The sequence below is a fragment of the Xylocopa sonorina genome, chromosome 10 (genome assembly GCF_050948175.1).
Source record: "Xylocopa sonorina isolate GNS202 chromosome 10, iyXylSono1_principal, whole genome shotgun sequence".
Lineage (NCBI taxonomy): Eukaryota > Metazoa > Arthropoda > Insecta > Hymenoptera > Apidae > Xylocopa > Xylocopa sonorina.
The window spans coordinates 7605481-7627750 of NC_135202.1; the positions used below are offsets into that span (position 1 = coordinate 7605481).

Consider the following 22270-nt stretch of genomic DNA (forward strand, 5'->3'; position numbering starts at 1 on the left):
TCGTCGGGACAACAACGTTGTTGCCCTTAATATCGTGTGAATGAAGCGTTTTCGAGTGTCGCGATGAATATTCATCCGACGTGTCCGCGTGCCATGCAAATTGATCGTTCCCTTTATTACATCCATTAGAATTAATTACAGTTTCCGGTGTAGTTGCCTCTCGAAACGTTTACCGGTGCCGCGATCACGTCAGACGCGGAGGCTCGCGCGCGCTTCGAGCGTCGTGGCCGTGCGAACGCCTACCATTTTCTCGTACGCGTAGATACAAGGCCTACAAGGAGAGGATGCAGAGGATGTACGTGGTGCCGCGTTACGATCCTGTCTACGTCGAGCCGAACCTGAAAGAGTACGAGACCCAGGTGCTGCAGATGAGCGTGCCGGTGGACGACAGCGACAGCTACAACGACCTGCAGCTCGACTTCAGCAATAAGAATCACGCGTTCAGCTTGGACAACGTCAGCTACATTACCAAAGACCACGGAGAGAGCACTGGTAAACTTGATTTCACGTAGATTTCTCTGTTACTGGTGGCGAGGTGTACTTTGAAGCTTTTTAGTAGGAACAAATGTTTGGGGTTAGAGATTTAATTATTTGCAGGGTAAAAGGTTGAATGTTCGAACGAGGAAAGTAGTTAAAATGGCTGAGTCGTAATTTTTTTGTAGTTTATTTCGTTGAGAATTCTTTATAATTTGTTGATTTTACTTAATAATTATTGTTTCGTTCTCTTTGTCGGACAATATGGAATATTTTAGAAATATGTATAATACGCAAAAACACGTTAATGTTGTTACAAGGTCTGTCTTTGGTGATAAAAAATTCTAAGCATTCCCTCGAGAGACAAGGATTATTACGTGGCTGAAGAAAAGAGGTTAAAGATAAAAACGCAGTAAATTGCAATAACGCGCGAAGTTATTACAAGCTTTGAGAACTTCCATGTTCTACATAAGTTTAATACATTTATTCATATGGTTCGTCATGTTAATTATATTTTATCAAATCAAATAACTCATTATATGATTGCATTATACGACTCGAATTCTGTACAAATTATTTTAGAGCATGCAGTACATTATTATCTCTCGCGGAAGAAACCATAAGTCCTTTGGCGACATCGCCGAGGTATTTTTCAAAGCAAAGTCAATTACGGCAATTTACGGTTGCTGGTTTAAAACCTCTTGCAATCTCATTTCATCGAGAAATGGTTTCCGTTCAGAGGTCGCGACAGACGTACAAAGAGAATACTTCAACGACAGGTCCACGTTTGATCCACGACTTCCATCCTTAATTTACAAAGACTGATATTGCAACTCTCTGCACTTCGTGCGATGAATACATAATTTCCACAGAATTCCACGAAAATTTTACAAAAACGTCCTAATTTCAACATTATACTATTTCAACGCCTTCGATACAAACGATAAATTGAATAAAAATTGAACGACACTTCAACCGATTCCATATTCAAGCAAAGAATCCACGAAACACGAAACAGAGTAACAAACCATAAAAATGAGAACAAGAAAATAACACGAACGATCGCATACATTTCTGACAAAGAATTCCAGCCATCACACGTAGTCATCTCTCCTTCCATCCTCGATATCAAGACTCGTCTGTACTTACAGAGTTTCCCTGTGTCCTGCCATCGCAGTCCCGCGAAATAACTTTCCCCGTCGACTCCTCTTTCCTTCCCTTTGTGCTCGCGAAACCCGTTCAGCGAAAAAGAGGGCGAGTGAATTCACGCGCGACGTTTATCGTACATCCAGGTCAACAGAGTCCCGTGAGCTCCGAGGCGGCGACCACGGCGCGCGCCTCCAGCATCGCTGGGACCCACGGCGACGCGAACATCCACTCGCTCCGACGATCGACCCTCGGCAGAAAGAACCACAACAACAGCAACGTGAACACGTTGAACAACCACGAGGCGACGCCTGTCCTGAACCCGCTCTACAACCACGGCAACGACCTCCTCAGCGCCAGCCCCTCGAACGACAACGTCACGTTCAGGGAGAGGAAGGATTACTCTCATCTGGGATTCACGTACCTGGGCGAGCAGAGCCCCGTGGAGACCACCACGGAGCTGTAAACCAGGTCAGATCGGAACCCAAGTGTTCGAACACGCTCAACACGAAGCTGGATTCCGTGCTACGCGACGACGAGGACCATTTTCGTCCTTGATCGCGTCACTTTCCTCGGATATCGAGTTCTTCCGTCGATCGAATTGCGAAAGAGATCCCTAGGGACGTTCGAGGTATGCTCGATATCGATCGATAAAGTCGACGACGGTTGTTTTCTAAGAGTGGAAGCGTTCTCGCTTCCTGAAGATCGCATCCTGAGAGCGTCCTCGAGAGTCGATGGCTCGAGTCGTAGGGACGAACGACTGAGATAGAAGAGGATCCCATTTTCAAGCTAGTACAAGGAAGGACTTCTACTCGTTCGAAGAAGCGCGCGTGCATCGAGCGAGCGGAAACGGGACCAAGAGGTACCATTTCGAGGCGCGATTCCGGGACTTTCGGATCGATATTCGTCACGCGTCGAGGACTATCGTTTTTTTTACGAGCCTGTTCAGACGATGGGCGCGCACGCGTGCCCGTCAGGAGCGTGCAACGAAATAGCCATCGATTTTCCAACGCAACGACTTTAATGTGATTTATACCTTTTGTTCCGACGGACACGGCTGACAATATCGCGCGGTTTATCAGCTAGCCGAGTGGAACGCGGTTGAACAGTGACATCGAGTGTTCGAGGCGGAGATCGTACGATTTTTTTTCTATTTTACACCAGATCTTCTCACTGTGCAACGATATCGCCGCGTACGCTTCTCGTTTATCTTTTCTCGCTCAGAAAATCTGCGAAATCGGACAGAAGTTTGTGAGTCAACGTACCGTCCAACGTATAATTAAGAGTAAAGACGATCGATTCGTAAAAGGTATGACTGAATGAGTGAACGAATGATTCTGTGTGAATGTGATCGGCCCGTGAACTTAATAAATCTGTACATGTACGAGAGACCCACGATAAATACTATTGTATGATAAAAATCTTTCTATTTATAACCGCGCGTTTGCTCATATTATTTTATGATCTTTTTTTTTTTAACGATATTTCAACTAATAATAAGCCCACGTCGTTGTTATATATTTTTACAAAAGTGCGATCGACGGTTTTTAATTCATCTTCGTCCATGCACGCATTATTTCTCCACGGTAGTTTCCGTATCCCCTTCTCGTTTCTCCTTTTCTCCGTTTTCCAAATCGATTATACATACGTAGCCTGCTTCTCGTATCGTGAAACGCGATTCCACGGATTGTACTTTCAAACGAATTCTCGCGTGTGTTGTTCCAAAACGCGAAACCTCGCGCAGGTGGCAGATGGACGGAGGGTAGTTCGCGTGAGATGCGTTCAAGTGCGATCGTACTGGCAATAATTATCTAGTTAAAGAAAAAAATTTACGTTGTACTTAACGCGTGTATTTTGAATGATACAGTTACTTCGTCCTTTACATGTTAAGCATCGTTAAATTGTTTGTACTCGCGCGCGACACGTTACGCGGAGAACGGTGTTCGACGGTGGAATTGATACGAATAAACAATGAGACTTAATCGATTAAATCTCTAGTCGTCTGGCGAGCGTCCTGAATGCATCGAGATGAAACAGTCTTTCGGTAGTTCGTGGCTTGTTCGGGGACAAGCGTGGGAAATGAAATGCGTCGCCAATTCGTTGACTAGAGCGTTAACATCCTTTACTTATAGTTGCGTGTTGTTTACATGAAACGAGACATGAATACTGTAAAAATTGTTAATACCTAATAAAATCTATTATATAATATTTACATAATACAACGGATCCGTTAGCTTCACAGACTTAAACCTTCTCGTTTAAAAACCATTAACAATAATACTAAAATATACCACGAAATAAACCCAACCAAAATCCTCCAAACTAACTAACACAAATCCTCAAAAAACACGTGCTAACATAAACTAAAAACAATTAACAACGATCGCGTGCTTGACAAATTCCCAACTAAACACTCTCACCTCAACATCCACCATCCCCGTCACAATCTACTCCAAAGTAAACGAACCGCACAAAATACCCCAAATACCTTCCACCTCCATTCAAGCGTGTAACTAACCAGCAACAATTATCCAGAAAGAAACAACCGTCTGTCCACGTGACACACAATCCTCAGCTACGAGCATGTCGCAGCCACGAACCCACGAGATCGCTATCCAAATAACCAGTAGGGAACCAGCAGTGGGTACGGTCGACCAGCACCGTCGTAACCGCCGCTGGGACTCGTGAACCGATGTAATAGCTGGTCAACAGGCCACTGCTCGGAAGGTGGACGACGGTGATCGACATGGGCGATGGTGGTCGAGTGGTGCGTCGTCTGGACTAAACGGTAGGGATCGACTAGGTGGACGTGAGAGCGTCGGCGCCGTTAGGACGCGACGCAGCCGCACCTAGACCAACCTCTGGACGATATTAAAGCGGAAGGCTAAGCGGGTGGCGGAAAGGGGAGCAGTGGTACCGCTCCCGAGGCAGATGACGCGGAGGCTGCCAGCATTTACCCTCGACAGTATCGTCGCGATCGTACGCGGCTGGCTCCTCAGCTCTGGTGCGTCAGTCGCGAGTATTCGTCGAGGAGGAGCCGTGGAAACGGACGGTGCACGGCACGTGAGGACGCATCGATTTCCGTCAGCGCGTCCATCGCACAGGAAGCTGCCTCGCGGTTGCTCTCCCCGTGTGTCTGTTCTTGATCATCGTCTCGCGTCGAAGATCGCTGCGTGTCCGTGGATTTAATCGCAACAGGACCCTCGAGGGGGGAGAGGGTTACGAGTGGGGTCGAGAAGGAAGGATCGAACGGGTCGAACAACCGTGAACCACCTGTGAACGAGTCTATCGAGAGGGACGATCGGTGATGGAGGATAAATAGTTGATCGTCGTGGTCTTTATTGGATTTTTGTTTTCGTCGCTGTTGGAACCATTGGCTGCACTTCCTTTCCCGCTCTCGAGGAACGCAACGGCGATCAACAGGACCAGCCAGCACAGCCTGTCGCTCCGAGTCTGCCAGTTCACGCGAATGATACTGGCGATACGGCAAGTAATACGATAATGCGCGTCGAGCGTTTACGAGGACTCGACTATTCCGAGCACGCGTTCGTGGTATTTAGATTAACGCGAGATACGGTGCGTGGGATCATCCAATATCGCGGAGATGCGTCGCGATTACGGGAAACGCGTGCAAAATTTCGATATCGCGAACTTTGGTATGCGCGAATTTCTTCGTCTCTTCGACGGTGAACCCTCGATGGAGAATTTCATTTTTCGTCGAATCGTGAGGCGATTCGAAAGGAACGCGAGCGGACGGTTGTAGCCTTTGCACTTGGCTGTGTTATACGCGACACGATGTTATTAATTTCCGTGCGTGCTCTTGTTAAAATTAATCAACGGATCGCGACACTACGATTGCTGAAAAATAAACTTCTCTTCGCGTTGCTCTACGATATTAATGCAGGCGTGTATAAACCTTGCAACCCGTTGCCTCGGAAATTTCATTAAGGCCTCTTTGATCGCGACTAGATTTAATGGTGTTTTAAAGTCGTTAATTTATTAATCGATAGTTTAGCCCGCGTAGCACCAGCGAGCACCAGGTTTCGTCCAGATATTAACGCGTCACGGAGTATCTGGCTCGCAGTAATTCCCGTGGCCCCTTCAAAGCGTACATTGTCCGCCTTCGGGTTATAATTGCATCCCCAGAGTGAAGCGGGGATTCTAAAGGCTCCTCCTTTATCCGGCTCACTTTTAACGATAATCTGACCTAAATCAGTCAATCTGTCCTTTGTCCACTCGAAGTGGGTAGCTCGCCGCTGCTGCTGCATGATTAGCAACCCTTAATTCGTTCGATCACCCTGCAACATCGCTGAGAACGCTCCATCGATCGTTCGATTCGACTTTCGGTTCTGTCGTTTCGTCTTTCGCCCTTGTTTGGTTCTGACGCGCGTTTACTTGAACTCTCACAGTTCACATATGTATAGTGTTGCTATAGAATGCTCGTAATTTACATGAGTGACCATTATGTTCGCAGATTGATGACTCTTTGATGCCTTGAAAACGATCGGCATGAAATACTTGAAAGTCGTTCTGTTCACGTTCAATTTATTAATATGGGTAAAGTATTGAACATTTCATTTACAATCTGAATCTATTCGTTTACGAGAGTGTCGATCGTTTGCTAAATATCGATCGCAGTCAAGTTAATGAAACGCTTTCAGACAGCGTTGTTCAGACAGTAGGAAAGCACGTTATACTAAAATAAAAATGAAAATTCAAAAATATTATCCGATGTAAAAAATATACGATCTCGATGCCTTATTATGTGCCCTGGTATCTTCTTATAAAGCATAAACAAAAGAGTAAAGGCACCTAATAATACACGCGGCGTTAATGTGTGAACAAAGTTACGAAGTTCAATAAAACGTTCAATGAACAGATAATTAATTAGTTTCAACGCGATTGTTCGATGTATTATGAAAAAAATATATATTTTTAATATCTATGAAGAAATACAGCAGAAAATGGTTCCAAATTTCACGTTCACCAGCTATTCAGAAAATGACTGTCAGAGTAGTTAAAATAATTAAATACACCAACTGTTTTTCTAAGGATGATGTGCACAAAGTTTTTACACAGAAAATCTGAAAATCCTTCAAAAGGAAGAAGCTTTATGTAGCTTATAAAATACAGGAAATTTCTGTGAATAACATTCAGAAACTGGCTGGTTTAAATTAGTACTTTCTTGCTAACGATCGAGACTTAAAATTCTTCAACAATGAAACATCGTTAATCCTTTGAGTGTTCAGTCGTTGCGTCGTACAAAGCGACGAACGCGAACGGTATTTAAAACGTTTAGACTCGATCGAAACGAAATGGGCGTAAAAGGATTAAAACATAAAAAAAAGGATAGAAAAATTCAACCCTCGATTGAGTTTATGTCGTAACATGTTTAACACAATGTTACGAAACTTCTCGACAATTTTTTATCTATGACTTTATAGCTTCACATTCTCACTAACGAAAATCAGTAATCTTCATTCTCAATATTGAAATATCACCAATTCCAAACGGAATTATCGAGAGAATAGTAGTATTTGACGAAATTAGACGAAACCAAAATCAAATTTGGTTTCGAATGAATTTAATATCGCCAATACCTCTTGCTATGTAGTTGCAAATCAGACGTCGATATGTAGAGCTAATGAGAACGTGTCGAAATGATTCGCTTCCATCGCACGACATAAAGCTTATAATATACACGGTGTTGGCGATGAAAATTACGTAAGAAAAATGAATTGCTCCATAGTTGGCCGGGTGTACGGTACTGGTGATAGGAGTATGGTTGCTGCTGGAGTCGAGCAAAGGTCACCTGTTAAACCTTTTCGTGCACGACGCAACTCCGCACGAGACCATTAACGTGATAGCTTACAGCTTGCTGGGTCTTGGCTTCGCAGTGCTGACAGTTGGTTCCTTAGGATGCCGTGCTGCTGTTCACGGGAACCAGTGCAACCTTGCCACTGTAAGTCACTTTTTCTGTACTAGAGCTTCAGAGCTATTGGGTCACCCCATAAACCAGGGAGATTTCTTTTTTCCAGCAGACCATAACTTTTTAGTTCATTTTTTCGTTAGTATACGCACTATCTTCCTTTATTTTTAAAATCGTGTACAGAATTTAAAATCGAGAAACCCATCCAGAGCGAAAATTAACGAAAATTAAACAACTGAACTCGCTGGGCGTGACCCCTTTTTTTTTTAGCCCACGCATTCGATCCACGCGACTTACTCAACGGTAATCCGCGTTCAACCATCGATAGATATTTACTGAAATGCTGCAACAATTTTTAAGTCCAAATACACCGTGGAAGAGCTTCACTACTCGCTCATGACAGATGCGAGTGCCATGAGCGAAGCTAGTTTTGCGATACCAGCGAAAGTGACGTCTTGTGTTTGATAAACTCGCGATATATATCGTGTATTACCTTCGAATTGTTAAATTCTAATGAAACGATATTTAAAGTAGCCCGTTTACAACAATTGAGACAGTTGCAATTGGCGTCGCAGTAAAAGAGGCCATTTTGAGTACCAATTTATATGGATCGCGTGCGTAGTCAAACCTCCTGTCGCATATTGTCATTGCACCACATTTATGCGCGCGTATATCGTTTAATGCATATGAAACGGATATGTATTCTGTAGAATGCTATAGTTTAAAGTATCAAAGCAAACAGCAACTGGTTGTAACTCAGCTCGCGTGTATCACTTGAACGCCATTGCGAAGACTTCAGAGAGGAATTCAGGAAATTATCCTTCGTCCTTGTTATTATTTATTTCAAATTCTATATGAAATTATTTAAGCGAAAATAATGAGAACCTTATTATTTGAAAATATTTTTGCAAAAACTTCTCCAATACTCACACAATTTACTTTAATACATTCATGAATTAAAATTCCAGAGGATGAAAGATTAGTAATATCGAAGGAAGATATAAAAAGATAAATAATAATCGCATTATTTGAAAACATTTTTGCAAAAACATCTATAATACGCACATACGTTACTTTAATACGCTCATGAATTAAAATTCCAGGGGGTGAAAGATTAGTAATACCCAAGGAAGATATAAAAAGATAAATATCTCCAAGAATGATCCTTTCTCGCGTCTTCCTGTATACGACGGTACATATTTATGGGGTGATCGAATATAACAGACGCACGGTCAAGGTACAGGCGATATATTTTTATCTGCACACAGTACATGAGCATGCTCGTGGCGCTGATCGTCACAGAGCTGGTCACCGCTGCTGTCGGCGGACTAATGACATTTCGGATACTCTCCGGATTAGAAGAGCGATTAATTAGCAAATTGGCGGACGACTACGGCCACGAACCGACCAGCGATATCCCTTTCAGCCACAGCCTCGATTTCGCGCAGTACAAGGTAGGTACCACCGCCATGGCCCCTCTAATAATACCGTTCGATCGTCTATTCTCAGAGCCTGTTTATCGCGTACGTGTATAGTTCGATTTTCCTTGAGCACGGTTGACAGCTCGTTCGCGCGGCTATGTTTGCAGACTTGTCCATTAAAGAGGTTATTCGCTTGAAAGTGCACGAAAACGGCTGGTTTTTATGAAACTCCGCTTCTCCTCTCTCGTACACTGGCACACCTTCGTGTATCTTGTTTCGCACGTCGTGAATATGATTAAATCAACAGCGACACGAATACTTTGCAGCTGAATTTCCCTAAAATGACACTGCGTACAATTGAAAATCGTATGATTTCAAGAGGACGATGTTTCGAAATTGCCAAAGAGTCCTTTCAGTGGGATATTCGGGAACAGTCGCGATGAGAACTGCGGGGTGGAAATGTGAATCGCGTCGAAGGGCGCAATTCGTGCGGATAGCCTCTGAAATTCGAATGGCACGATTGCCACGGACGAGAGTACCGGTAGCCGCGGAATGCAAATTTTATTTCGCGGCCGAGCGATGTCTAATAGAGGGACGCGGCTGCGTCCTTCATCCAACCGTATCCCTATGGTCCGAATAGCAGACGAGTGATCCCATTGCAGTTTAATTGCTGCGGAATACACGGATACGGAGACTACAATGGCACGGCCTGGTGGAGGGACGCGCAGATTTCAGGGACCAAAAAGCAGGTCCCTCTCACGTGCTGCGTTCTGAAAAACACCGAGGTACGCTTTTCAACCGGGTCTTATGAAACACCGCTCACTCTCGAACCGTCACAAAGAACCACGGAAGAGATCGATCGATCCAGTTTCTCGGTTTAATTGCTCGCCAGCTTTCGCTTTTCACTTCTCGCTATTTTCAATGGCCACTGGTGATCCTCGTTTATGAATGTTTTAATTGTACTTTGCGTTTTCGAAGCCAGAAGTTTATTTTGTAGAATTCGATATTTTTAAATTCGAGAGGAAATAGTTGAACTGTAGACTGGATATGATCGCAACTCTTTCATTTTTCAATTCAAAGGATCGTTAAACGCCAATTGCATAAAAATTCGTGTCTCGTTGCAGGTGAAGAATACGGCTAGCCCAATGAGCGTGGTGTCGAGAGTGTTTCACAAAACTGTAAGTAATTCGATTACCATTGAGATGTATTCGTGTTTTATTCATCACACCTTTTTGTTCCCGGTGGAAGACCGAGAAACCATGGCTACATCCGGAACCAAAGGACAAGGAAGCGTGTCAAGTGGACGACAAAGTCGGTCATGAGGGTTATCGACATAAAGAGGTAGAATAGTATTCTATGATTGAATGTTCCCTTCTTTATTGCACTCGAAAACAAAGTTTATCGATCCCGCAAGAAACGCGAGGAGGTCGTTGACAACCAGAGGATGCTTAATCCTGCCGCTTTACATATTTATGAGGTTCTTATGTAGAGCGAAAGAATCAATTCATTAGAGTACTAAATTGAAGTTTCAACCGTCCGTTTGCCAACTGACTCACCTTTCTGTAATTAAGTTAGCGAAAGGGTCGACGAATTTTCTGTTCCAGCGAGAAATAGCTGTCGACTCTAATTGCATGATATCTCACAATTAACTGGATCGATAAAAAGAGTTACTAAAATTAGTAAAAAAAACTTTCTTGCTAATATATACTTTTAAATATCGCAATCTTTTCTACGCGTAAATCTCTCTGTAAGACTTTCATAATTTCAAAATGTTCGCAGTTCACGATATCTCATAATTAGCTGGATCGATAAAAAGAGTTACTAAAATTACTAAAAGAAGACTTTCATGTTAATATATACTTTTACATACGAGCCGCAATCTTTCCTACGCTTAAACCTCTTTGCAAGACTTTCATAATTTCTTTCATGTCGCAAAATGTTCGCAGTTCACGATATCTCACAATTAGCTGGATCGATAAAAAGAGTTACTAAAATTACTAAAAGAAGACTTTCATGTTAATATATACTTTTACATACGAGCCGCAATCTTTCCTACGCTTAAACCTCTTTGCAAGACTTTCATGATTTTTTTAATGTCGCAAAATGTTCGCAGGGTTGCCTCGGAAAAGTAACAAACTGGCTGCAATGCGAGAGTTTCACGTTGGTATTCCTGGGCATGGCGATGGCTGGCATACAAGTACGTCTCTCCCGCCCTCGAACCTCCTCGAATCCTTCGAATCTGATCACGATGTATGTTTCAGACGTTTGGCATAATAACATCGGCTTTCCTCTGTCGAACGATAAGGGACATGCAGGCGGATTGAGAGTACGACCGTGCCAAAGGCACGAAGCGGAAGGGAGACCAATTCCACGTCCCCGTTCGGTTCCCGAGGAAATCAGACGCGCTATTTTGATCTTACATCCGTTCACTTCCGGCGACTTTCCCGTGCGAACGTTCGACCCGTGGGAACAACGACACACCGTGATAAATAACCGAGCGTCTCGAACGATACTAATCGAGAGACATCGAACGTTCTCGCAATCGCAACGGATCAATTTTGTTCCCGAGAACACTCGACTGGTTGCGAAATTTATTGTAAGATAAAAGAAGCTGTGCTTGCTCGATACCTTCCAAGTCATTCCCGTCCCTCGCGCGCGTCTCATCGTGGAAGAGCTTCTCGAACTCGAACGCGAGAAGGATATCTACTATTTACTGTACATAAAACGTTATTATCCTCGCGTGCACATCGACACTGACCGCGAACCATCGAGATCTCATCGTTCGCGGTGACCATTCGATCGCGTTCGAGTGGAATTATTAGCGATGGATGATGGAACTTCAAACGAGGAGCCATTGTGAGTCAGACACGCGCAAATTCTACTGAACAGACGCGCGGTTCGATTGTTCTGCTCGAAGGGACTTATTCTACTGCCATCGCTTGTTGGGCAGCCACTGTGCGCTCGCAGGATCAGTAGATACGGAATCGTTGCTCACGAATTGATCGAATCACTTGAAATATCATTTAATACGTGTTTATGAACACTGGAAGCCCTCGTGAAGCCCTCTTGAACTTCTGGTAAACAACGATAGTTTTGGTAGATTTTGGGTGTTGGAAATCTTAACTAGTTTCGAAAGGTTCAGCTGTCTTAAGGATTAGAGTAACTCTTCAGAGGTTTGGATATTTGGATAGGTTTCTAAGACTCTGAATATCTCGAGAGTCTTAAAAGTGTAGGAAATTATATTAGAGCCTCAGAGAGTTGGCGAACTTGATGTATAGAAAAGCTGGAAATCCTGAAGATCTTGATAGGTTTCGAAGCTCCTAGAATTCTCCAAAGCTTTGGTAGGGTAACAGTTGTAATAGATTTCGAATATCATCGTGGATTTTGAAACTCTTGGGTGTCTCGAAAGTTTTAACAAGCCTTAGCAGTCTTTGTGGACATTGAAAGTCAGGACACGCGAGTTTCCAAATCTCGACATATCGAAATCAAAGTGAACGACCATAAACGAACTCTACACGATGACGAATTTCCCTTCACAATAATCACTATCTTTGTCGCATTGGAAACTTTGAATCGTTTCGAAATTACGATCCCAACGTCCATCGCTAGTTCACGACTCGAGGGTCGTAGCGATGTAACCGCTGCCCATCGAGAGCGTCAGTTTTTAATAATCGATCTCTGAATAAAAAGTGCACCCACGAGGGAGTAATCAAGAAATGAGATTTGCGATCGTGGAATAAACCAGAACCAACAGAGCCGCCGTTCTTACTTTCCTCGCGAGGCAACGCTTGACACGCCGTCATTTTTCCACGCGCGATTTACATTTCATTGGCCAACGCATTTATCCGAGACGACCTTTACGATTCTTTTTAACGTCGACGAGCGGATGCATCTACGTAATATCGATGTAATACATGTATGGTAGGTACACGTAGCTTGTGGCAGGAGTCGTTCGAGAGAAATGGATGCACGTCCAAAGTAAACGGCACGAGAAATCGTTTATTCTTTCGCCATAGTGTCTACAACGTCAGTAACGAAGCGTTTCTTATGTTCGCGAGCAGCCTTCGTGTGAAACGAAAAAGGAAAAAAAAAAATATACAACACATACATTGTGTTACAATAATTCGTGCCAAATAGGTAATATGTATGTACATATATATGATATATATATATATATATCATGCGACCAGCGAATTTAACTTTATTACACCTTTATTTTCGGATGCGATTTGTTGATACGTATTTGGCGCGTTCGTAAGATACAGTACGAATAACAATAAAATCATTGCTCTCTGTATATGATGCATTTAATTCAAACTCATGTATATTTTTAATAACGACTCGAGGCGAGTCGTGCGTCAGGCACGAGGAAATACACGAAATAAGTTTCCTGTCACGATTAGTACTTGTCTTCTTTCAATCTACAATTTTCTTTTTTCATTAATACAGTACAAATGTTACTTTAATCGATACACTTTTTTAATTTCAATTTAACGACGAGATTATCTATCGTTTGCATTCTATACAGATTGTCCTCAAAATCGGTTCCAGATTTTAATTGTCCGTCATTTTGATAGAAGTATAAAACTGTCGGTTGTAAAGTAGTTATATATATGGTAAAATTGTGGAATATTATAAAATACAATTTAAGCGTGTCTACTGTAGAAACTTATATTGCAGATCTCTGTTTGCTAAAGTAATGTGTAATAAAGTGACATGGAAAGTTCAATTAAAGTAATGTGCGCGCTGATGCAACACGCTTTTAATTATTCCTCGCGATATCAGTGTACTATAGTAGAGGGTTATCAAACTTGGTGCCACAGCCTAATTGGTCGCACGTTTATATAATTATACAAAGAAAAAAAGCATAAAATGTAACAACGTACAAAATTACGTATAAAAATATACGCTACGATCGTTCACTCGTTGAACTGGTCTGCAATTCGAAAGGATGGGTCCGTCTGACGAGCAGATTTTTCGAAATTGTGCAACCTGCAGTGAAAATCGAATATTAAGATGTTAAATGAGTGTTTGATAAATAATCGTGACGGATTATTTAATTACTTGAGACGAAGATATAGCGATGGGTTCCGGTTGCAAGATCCACGTGACGACTTCACTGCAAGGTGGTCGAGTGAGGGAGCCATTGTACGTGTAATAATCCTTCTCGAAGGACGGGAAAATCCAGAGCAAAGGAAAAGGTGGAAGATGCACCTTTGCACCAGGTTGAACGATTCTCCATAAATTGGTCACAATGTGATCCAAATAAGGATTATCCGCATTTGTGATCTGTAAATGACATATATCGACACTTCATGAAATTTAAGATGGCAGTTATACCATTTAAGTCGTTTAGAAATTACAATTGGGCCTCGTATTATTTTTACACACCACTGTTAGCAAAAATTGCGAAGCTAAAATATATTAAAAAAAGCGTGAACCTGCAGTGAAAAGATCGATAGATTGCAACTGAAAGGGAGGAGCGACCTTCATAGTTAATATAGATAATTTGTAGCAGGGATGTGCAGATATTTTAAAAATAGTTGTAGCGAAAATCTCGCGTTTTTCGAGTGTTATTATATTGCAAAGGATTTTCATAATTGTTTATCGATTGTATAAATACTAAAGGAGCAACAAAAATGAAAAGAAAGAAGAGTTCGACGACAACAGCTTAGTTTATAGGATGGTTATTAGGTTTCGATAAAATGTGACCTGAAAAAGGAACGAAACGATCAATATGCCATCGTTTTCCTTAGCAGCAATTGCCTCCATCAGCGAATTAAAGCCCCGTTTTATGTGCCACACTTGTAGCTCCATGGAATATCGAATGTAATCTAAAGTGTGCTCGCTTCCTTCGTCGTTCGACTGACCCCAATGAAACACCAATGAACAGAGGTCGTAAACACCTGACAAGCATCCGTCTTGAATATGTGGTCGATTAGTGCTGCTCCAAATTGTATTTAAAACCACTAAAAATTAAGCAATCTGTATTAAAGGAAGATCTGTGACAATTCTTTAGAAATATCTGAAAAAAATTCTACGTAAAGCACAAATGGCATAATTATTGGATAACATTCGAAAGAGAATTGCACCAGTGTTTTCGTTATTAGAAATGGTCATCGATAATGGCCCTTTATTGTAGCCGTTCCATCGAAGAGGTTCTGACGGTTGCACCACGATGGCGAGTCGCGTTGCGATGTTGATTGGCGACTGATTGCTACCACTGCTGTCAGGATACAGCATCTTCCACGTGTACGGTCCATTGCGGTCTGTGTAACCGAATTTGAACGAGGAGATGTTGCACTCGTTCTCCATCCATGGGAATAATTGGGTCCAACTTAGTACCTCGGTCAATAGTAAAACTGTAACGATAGTTTAATAACATTTCGAGCTTTTATCGCGGAGAAGATTCTTAAAGTTCGTTGAATTAAAGGCGAAAAAAGTTTTATAACATTGCGAGGGTCTATCGCGAAGGAAGATCCGTATAAAGAATCGTATAACTTATTTTCAACTTACAAACCAAGAGGACACTGCTACATAGAATCATAAATTCGGACACTGAGACGTTAATCATTTTTCATTCGAAGTTACACGTAATTTTAAGAAGAAAGGCCTGCCGTGAGATCCGCTTAATTTGCGATTAAATGCTACTTGATACAAGCATCTGTACGAAAATTTCACTTGCGCATTTTAAAAGCGTGTCGAACTAACCTTCTGACAGGTCAGAATGAACTACTATACTGAAACCTGTTCAATAGGCAACTTCAAAGTGGAACCGATGCTGCCTTATTTCTGTTTGACGTTTAACAATAATTAAATTTCAATATGCATCAGAAGAACGTACGAGACATTTCTTAAATTAATTAAATCCAGCTAGAACTTGCATAGAACCAAACATATTATTTCCATGAAAAACGAGTAATGTAAAATAAGATGCTGTGCGCAGGAGGTAAATCGAGTCTCTCATATTTGTTACAATTATACATCACCTTCATTATTTCGTGATATTCTCTAAGGTGATGGTCGAAAATGGGGCCAATCCCCCATCGACATCAACGAGAGCAACGCAATTGGAATAAAGTTCCCTGCGCTTATAATGAGTGGACATTGGAATCAGGATGGCAAAGCTAGAATGCGAAATACTGGCAGTACAGGTGACTCAATACTTTTGAAACCATATTACACTTGTATTATAATACTATCCATAATCTATTTACAGTCAGCTCGTCCATAAACTGGTACTCTTATAACAGAATTTCTATATAACGCGGTTTCTACATAATTTAATAAAAAAAAATAAAAAACTAAGCTTCGTTTTCTTTAAAATGGACAATGCCTGCCAGTTGAAATAACATTGGAGGGAAACAGAAGTCCAGCAACGATCCGTGGCGGTCCACTGGCCAACGACGTGTACGAACTGTCGGAAGTGGTGTTTCGATGGGGTTCATCGAACTGTAAGGGCGCGGAGCACACGTTGAACGGCACGTGGTTCACGATGGAAGCGCAAGCAGTTCACTTTAACAAAAGATACGAAGCCATTCAGAATTGCTGGGACAAACACGATGGACTGGCGGTTTGCTCGTACTTTCTGCAGGCCTATCAGGTGCCAGCTTGGGACGAACATCCGCTGTTCTCCAAAATTACCGACGATTTGCACAGAGTCACGCAATACAACTCGTGGACCAAGTTGCCAGCAAGTTTGTTGAAAATCTTCTTCTGTTTTTACGCTTACGATTTTACTGGCGCTTTTGAAAATCTTTCTTGGGTCAATGTCATGAATTTATTTTAGATTGCTTGTGCTGGATGAGACAAGCATGCCAAACACCAGGTTATTACACTTACTTAGGATCGACCACCACGTTTCCGTTCCACGAATGCGTCACTTGGATCGTTTTTCCAGAACCAGTTAGAATTTCAGAGAATCAAGCACAGATGTTTCGAATGTTACGCGACAAACACGGTGTATGCATAAAAGACAATTATCGAGAAGTGCAGAACTTGAATGGTCGACTAGTTTATTATGTCAATTAAATGGTGTCTACGATTTAGAAAGTTCTATAGAATGTACTTCTGTCGAGTGATTAATACATTGTACTTAAATATTTAATGACAATCATATAGAGAATGATTCACTACTTGTGTGACAAATTTTTACAGTTGATACTACAGCTAAAAAGCAACAAAAAAGTTCATATAAACCTAGGTTCGATTTGCAAAAATAGTAGAGAAAATTGGGATTTTTGGTTTCTTCAGAGAAACAGCTGTTTCAATGTTTGTAAATTACGAAGACTTTGATCTCTTATTTAAGTAATTATTTGTAGACCTGGAGGTCAGCAAATATCACAAAATCTTCTTCAGTCATTAAGTTTTCTAATGATGTAATCAGTTTTTTATTGCGCCGCACAGAAGCAAAGAAATTTTGCGTGAAATGATGAAAACTGCAGTTTACCAGCTTTATTTTAACTTGTATATTTGCCGCTTTGGATGTAAGAGAGAGAAAGATATATAAGAATGCTATAAGAAAGAGTGAGACAGATGTAACCATCCTACTGAAGGACCCCTGGCGCCATCTCTGTAAAAAGTGCTCAAACTGGTCGCCCACAATTATCGACAGTCTTGAGAAGTTCACTTCGCTGTCGATAATGCTGAGCGACCAGTTTGAGCACTTTTTACAGAGATGGCGCCAGGGGTTCTTGAAGAGAGTAGGTATCATCTGTCTCACTCTTTCTTATAGCTTTTTTATGTCTTTCTCTCTCTTACCTCTAAGCGGGAGATATGCAAGAAATTAAAGTAAAACTAGCAAGTTTAAACTGCAGTTTTCACCATTTAACACAAAATTTCTTGGCTTCCGCGCGACGGAATAAAAAACTGATTATATCATCTGAAAGCTTAATGAATAAAGATGTTTTTGTGAAATTTGCTGTCCTCCAGATCTACAAATAATTACTTAAATAAAAGATCAAAGTTTTGGTAATCTACAAATTTTGCCTCTTGAAATGAGCTTACGTTTTCGAGTTTCAGGATATAATAGAGATTATTATACTGTGTGCATAATTCTTTTAATTAAAAATAAAATTTCCTTGCTAGAGTGTCATGTCGTGTGTTCTACTCCTTTTTCTACGCGAATCTCTGTCCATTTTCGATAAATTCGATCATCAAAGGGCAACCAATTAACTGTCGCACGATTCGTCAGCCATGACTAATTCATAACCATGTAATTTTCATTTCTGGCTTTTCGTAGATCCAAATTTTTGTAACAAATCATAGAAAAGTTAGATTCGATAACATCTAACGAAAATGATAATTAAACGTGAAAGAAAAGCGCGTAAGTACGACAAAAGGGTAATCCCTTAACTCGACCTGTGATTATTAAATAACTGTGAAAGTAATTGAATTTTTAAGCTGTCAAAAGTACCACCGTATCAACGTCATCATCAGGGTTACCCAAATGGCGTCAATCGCCCATCGATTTGGTCAAGACAGCTACGTGGAGTAAAAGATTCCCACCTTTGTATTTGACCAACTACTGGTCGAACGAGGGTGCAGCTACTATGACGAACACAGGCAGAACAGGTGATTTTTAAATGTGTTCTGTCAGAGATCCATCAATTTTCAATAATATAAAAACAGAATGATCGATTTTGCTACATTTATTATAATTGAGAAAATAAATAATTAAGAAATTAAAGAAATTAAAGAAGATCTGTAATTAAAGAAATTGAAATAATTCTAAAAACTATGCTTCTTCTACTTAAGAAGGTACAATATAACGCATTCGTTCAGTTACCATAGAATTTTCGGACAGAGCACAGCCTTGGATGCGAGGTGGTCCCTTGGGCAACGACGAGTTCCAATTTACAAACGTGGCGTTTCGCTGGGGTGCTGAGAATTCATTAGGTGCTGAACACTCCATAGATGGTGTCTGGTTAGAGATCATGCCTCTATAATTTCGCAATTGTATTCAATTACATTTTTCATTTTTTCATTTTCCATCCAGGTACTCTATGGAGGCTCAATTAATGCACTGGAACACCCGTTACGGATCCACGGACAAGTGCTTCGATAAACCAGATGGAATCGCGATGCTCTCATACTTCATGCAAGTACGAACACGCGTTATATTTAATTACGATCGATTGGTGTGTAACAAGAACTTTGAACAGGTCGTTGGTTGCCCTGGTATCCCTGATAATCCCTCCCTCTCGTCAATTACTAATAATTTAGCCAGCATAAAAAGAATGGGGAGTAGCGCCAACATTTCGCCAGGTAACAGAAATTATTAAAAGATATTATTAGTTAATTAATCTTCTTCTGCATGGGAAAGGTTATTCTGGTTTTAATATTGGACGCGAGCAAACATTTTGATGGATCCTTTTCTGTAGCGTCACTCTATTAAAAATGATTTATGGATTATCGATAAATTGCTTGACGAATGGCAGGCCTTTAAATCATAATTTTCATCGAATTTTACTAAAAATATATTTATGGAAGCGTCTGACTTCGACTTATCTATACTAATTGCTGTCGATCATCGTTTTAACACGATAAACGTAGACATTGTAGAAAATGTACATTACTGTACATATTCAATGACAAATAGAATTAAAATGGAACAAAAATTTGTATTATTTAATAGATTGTCTACTTTGGATGCTGGAGGCTTGCAAAGGTCATGGTTATTATACTTATCCAGGTTCTCTTACTGTTCCTCCATACAACGAGTGCGTTACTTGGATTATTTCACCTGTTATAACGAAAATATCTGTCCGCCAGGTATCTCTAATTAACACTGACGCTTATGGAATGCAGATTGTTCTATAACTCTCAATTTTTACAGATCGACGCGTTCAGAAGCCTGTACGATGGCAAGTGGAAAAATATATTCGAAAATAATAGGCGACAGCAGCGTCTTCAAAGAAGAAGAATTTTCTTCGTCACGGATGACGCTTTAGAATGAAGAAGCAAGAATTCTATCATTATGATTAACCAATTAAATAAAAATATTTAAGATACGAATTGTCTATCTGTTTCAGAAAAATTGATGATAAAGTTGTATTAGATTTCTGAAGATTTTCCTGAAAGATACAGAAGTGTCTGTCGCTTCTTGCTCTAATTTAGAAAACGTTGAAATAATATTTTAGATATTCTAATTATAATTATATATTACTATTTTAAAAGGTTCGAAAATATTTATTTACTTGTTTATCAATATGTCGCACGGAAACATAGCCTTTAAACACGCAGCAACCACAATATTTTAATACACCATGTCTCCTATAAAAAAAAAGTAAATTTTAATCATGTTTGTAATCACAATACCATAAGTCCAGAATATTCGAGCACACTTCACAAAAATGACCGAGTATAGCAATTTAATAGGTACTAAAACAAACTAATTTGTAATGTATTATTAGGTTACGCGTCGTGCACGTATTTAAAGTAAAGAACAGTGCATTCTTTGTAATTTGATTAAGGTTTGAATGGAACGGGGCAATCTCCAATTAATTTGGACGATCGGTTGGTTCGAAAGCGCAAGTATCCTCCTCTCGTTATGAATGGCCATTGGTTAAACGATGGAGAAGCGCATTTAGTAAATACTGGTGCGACAGGTGAGTGAAGCTTCAGAATTTCCTGCTATTCTTCTTTCGATGAACTTCGAGAAGATTTTGAGAAGATACCTCGATTTATTATTTACAACTTTAATTCTTAAGCTTTTTTACTAATAACCTTGTGGTACCATTGCATTATGGAACTGAGACGTTCATTCATTTATCGATACTCATTAGTAATTTCTATACATATTAAACGAAAGTTGTTCGATATAATTACAGATTTAATTCATGTTTTATTGGTTCTAAAGATGGATAGAATATTTATGCAGTTATTATGGTAAATTAATTATAATCGTGAAGAAATAGTGCCATTGTAGTTGACCAATTTTCTAACGTTTTGAAGAAACTTTATAATTTAGAAGAAATTTCAATGAAATCAAGTGTTGATAATATTCTAGGTTTTAATGTATTTTTTAATGTTCAGCCAAGATATTTTTAAGCGGAGACAGAATTCCATCGACGGTTTGCGGTGGTCCGCTTGCGAACGACGTCTACGAGTTTTCATCAGCTCACTTTCATTGGGGCGAGGACGATTGCAAAGGAGCAGAGCACACGATTAACAATACCTGGTAATATTAGAAAGAAACTAAGGTGATCTGTCGATTAATTTCAATTTTATTTCGTCGTAGGTACTCGATGGAAGGACACGTGGTGCATTGGAACAGGAAATATCCAACTATGGAGGAATGTTTCAGGCATAAGGATGGCTTCTGTGTATTGGCGTATTTATTTTTAGTACGAATGTTTAATTTTACATCTGCCATTGCAATTTAATTCTCTCTTGCATGTCTTTTAAATTAAGAGTACAAATTTTGTCTTATTGCGACAGGTGCAACCAGGTTGTTGCGATTGCATTAATCCACAATTGGAGAGGATAACGGAGCACTTGAAGGATATCGTAGAGACGGACATGGAGACTGCGATACCTGCCAGTAAGAATTTACCATAATTTGAAATCGTAAAGAAATATCGTAGAAATTAGACCAGCAGAGGAATTGTATTTTAGTTTTGAGCTTTTTAATTATCTTTCCTTAGAAAGAATCTAAATATAACACATATTGTGGCAAAATATTTTTAATAATTAAGAAGGAACAAGAAATTAATTTTATCGATCTATATTTATATCTATTTTAGATTCCTTGTCTTGGATGCGCTGGGCAATGTATTGCAATAGATACTACACTTATGCAGGATCATATAATACCAACGATTTCTCAGAATGCGCCACTTGGATCGTTTTTCCTGTAGTTATACCCATACGACCAAGTGAAGTGAGTTTCATTAATAACGTAATCGATCTACAAACTATTTATCTAATCAATCGATATCTGTAGATCAATGAATTTCGAAAATTAAAGGACAGAGATGGAAAGTGCATAAAATCAAACAACCGAGAGATACAATTATTAAACTCAAGACAGATATTTCTAGCAGTGCCAAATTAATAATCTACAAGCAACAAGTCACGTTACTGTTTAATAAGTTTGTACCACGTTCAATGAAAAATAAACGAAATGAAATATCGTTCTGACTTTTCATTAACCCAATTATAATTTACATCCTATATTTACATCTCCATAATTACAACAGATCATTTTTAATTATTTTATTTTACATTTTCGTATTAAATCACTATTCTATATTAACATACGCACTAATTGGGTGATCAGAAATTTCATAAACGCAAT

General features: G+C 40.3%; 5 protein-coding genes across 6 annotated transcripts in view; 4 read left to right on the forward strand and 1 right to left on the reverse strand.

Annotated features, from left to right (window-relative positions):
* Cad99c (cadherin 99C) overlaps positions 1-2098 on the forward strand; it is a 116408-nt gene extending 114310 nt beyond the window's left edge. For both annotated transcript variants that reach the window (XM_076903122.1, XM_076903123.1), the window contains 2 exons: positions 263-492; positions 1767-2098. In XM_076903122.1, coding sequence (XP_076759237.1) covers positions 263-492; positions 1767-2086 — 550 coding nt within the window. In that variant the 3' untranslated portion in view covers positions 2087-2098. The remainder of the gene's footprint in view (positions 1-262; positions 493-1766) is intronic.
* A 2970-nt stretch (positions 2099-5068) lies between these two features.
* On the forward strand, positions 5069-11445 carry LOC143427989 (tetraspanin-11). Its single transcript, XM_076902536.1, has 9 exons — positions 5069-5098; positions 6095-6177; positions 7370-7582; positions 8818-9003; positions 9633-9755; positions 10095-10148; positions 10219-10311; positions 11084-11167; positions 11232-11445. The coding sequence occupies exons 2-9, from the start codon at positions 6130-6132 to the stop codon at positions 11292-11294; spliced, it is 864 nt and encodes a 287-aa protein (XP_076758651.1). The 5' UTR covers positions 5069-5098; positions 6095-6129; the 3' UTR covers positions 11295-11445.
* Positions 11446-13860: 2415 nt separating this feature from the next.
* On the reverse strand, positions 13861-15544 carry LOC143428205 (carbonic anhydrase 1). The gene is made up of 5 exons (XM_076902926.1): positions 15487-15544; positions 15063-15332; positions 14683-14939; positions 14035-14259; positions 13861-13962 (listed from the first exon to the last, which is right to left on the reverse strand). The coding sequence occupies exons 1-5, from the start codon at positions 15542-15544 to the stop codon at positions 13861-13863; spliced, it is 912 nt and encodes a 303-aa protein (XP_076759041.1).
* Positions 15545-15903: 359 nt separating this feature from the next.
* LOC143428206 (uncharacterized) lies at positions 15904-19927 on the forward strand. Its single transcript, XM_076902927.1, is given in 8 exon segments — positions 15904-15919; positions 15987-16124; positions 16314-16667; positions 18373-18543; positions 18754-19073; positions 19134-19236; positions 19607-19743; positions 19808-19927. Coding segments are annotated over 8 exon segments (1359 nt in total).
* A 397-nt stretch (positions 19928-20324) lies between these two features.
* Positions 20325-22027, forward strand: LOC143428207 (carbonic anhydrase-like). The gene is made up of 7 exons (XM_076902928.1): positions 20325-20349; positions 20445-20579; positions 21007-21151; positions 21212-21317; positions 21412-21514; positions 21717-21853; positions 21917-22027. The coding sequence occupies exons 1-7, from the start codon at positions 20325-20327 to the stop codon at positions 22025-22027; spliced, it is 762 nt and encodes a 253-aa protein (XP_076759043.1).
* Positions 22028-22270: the final 243 nt, after the last annotated feature.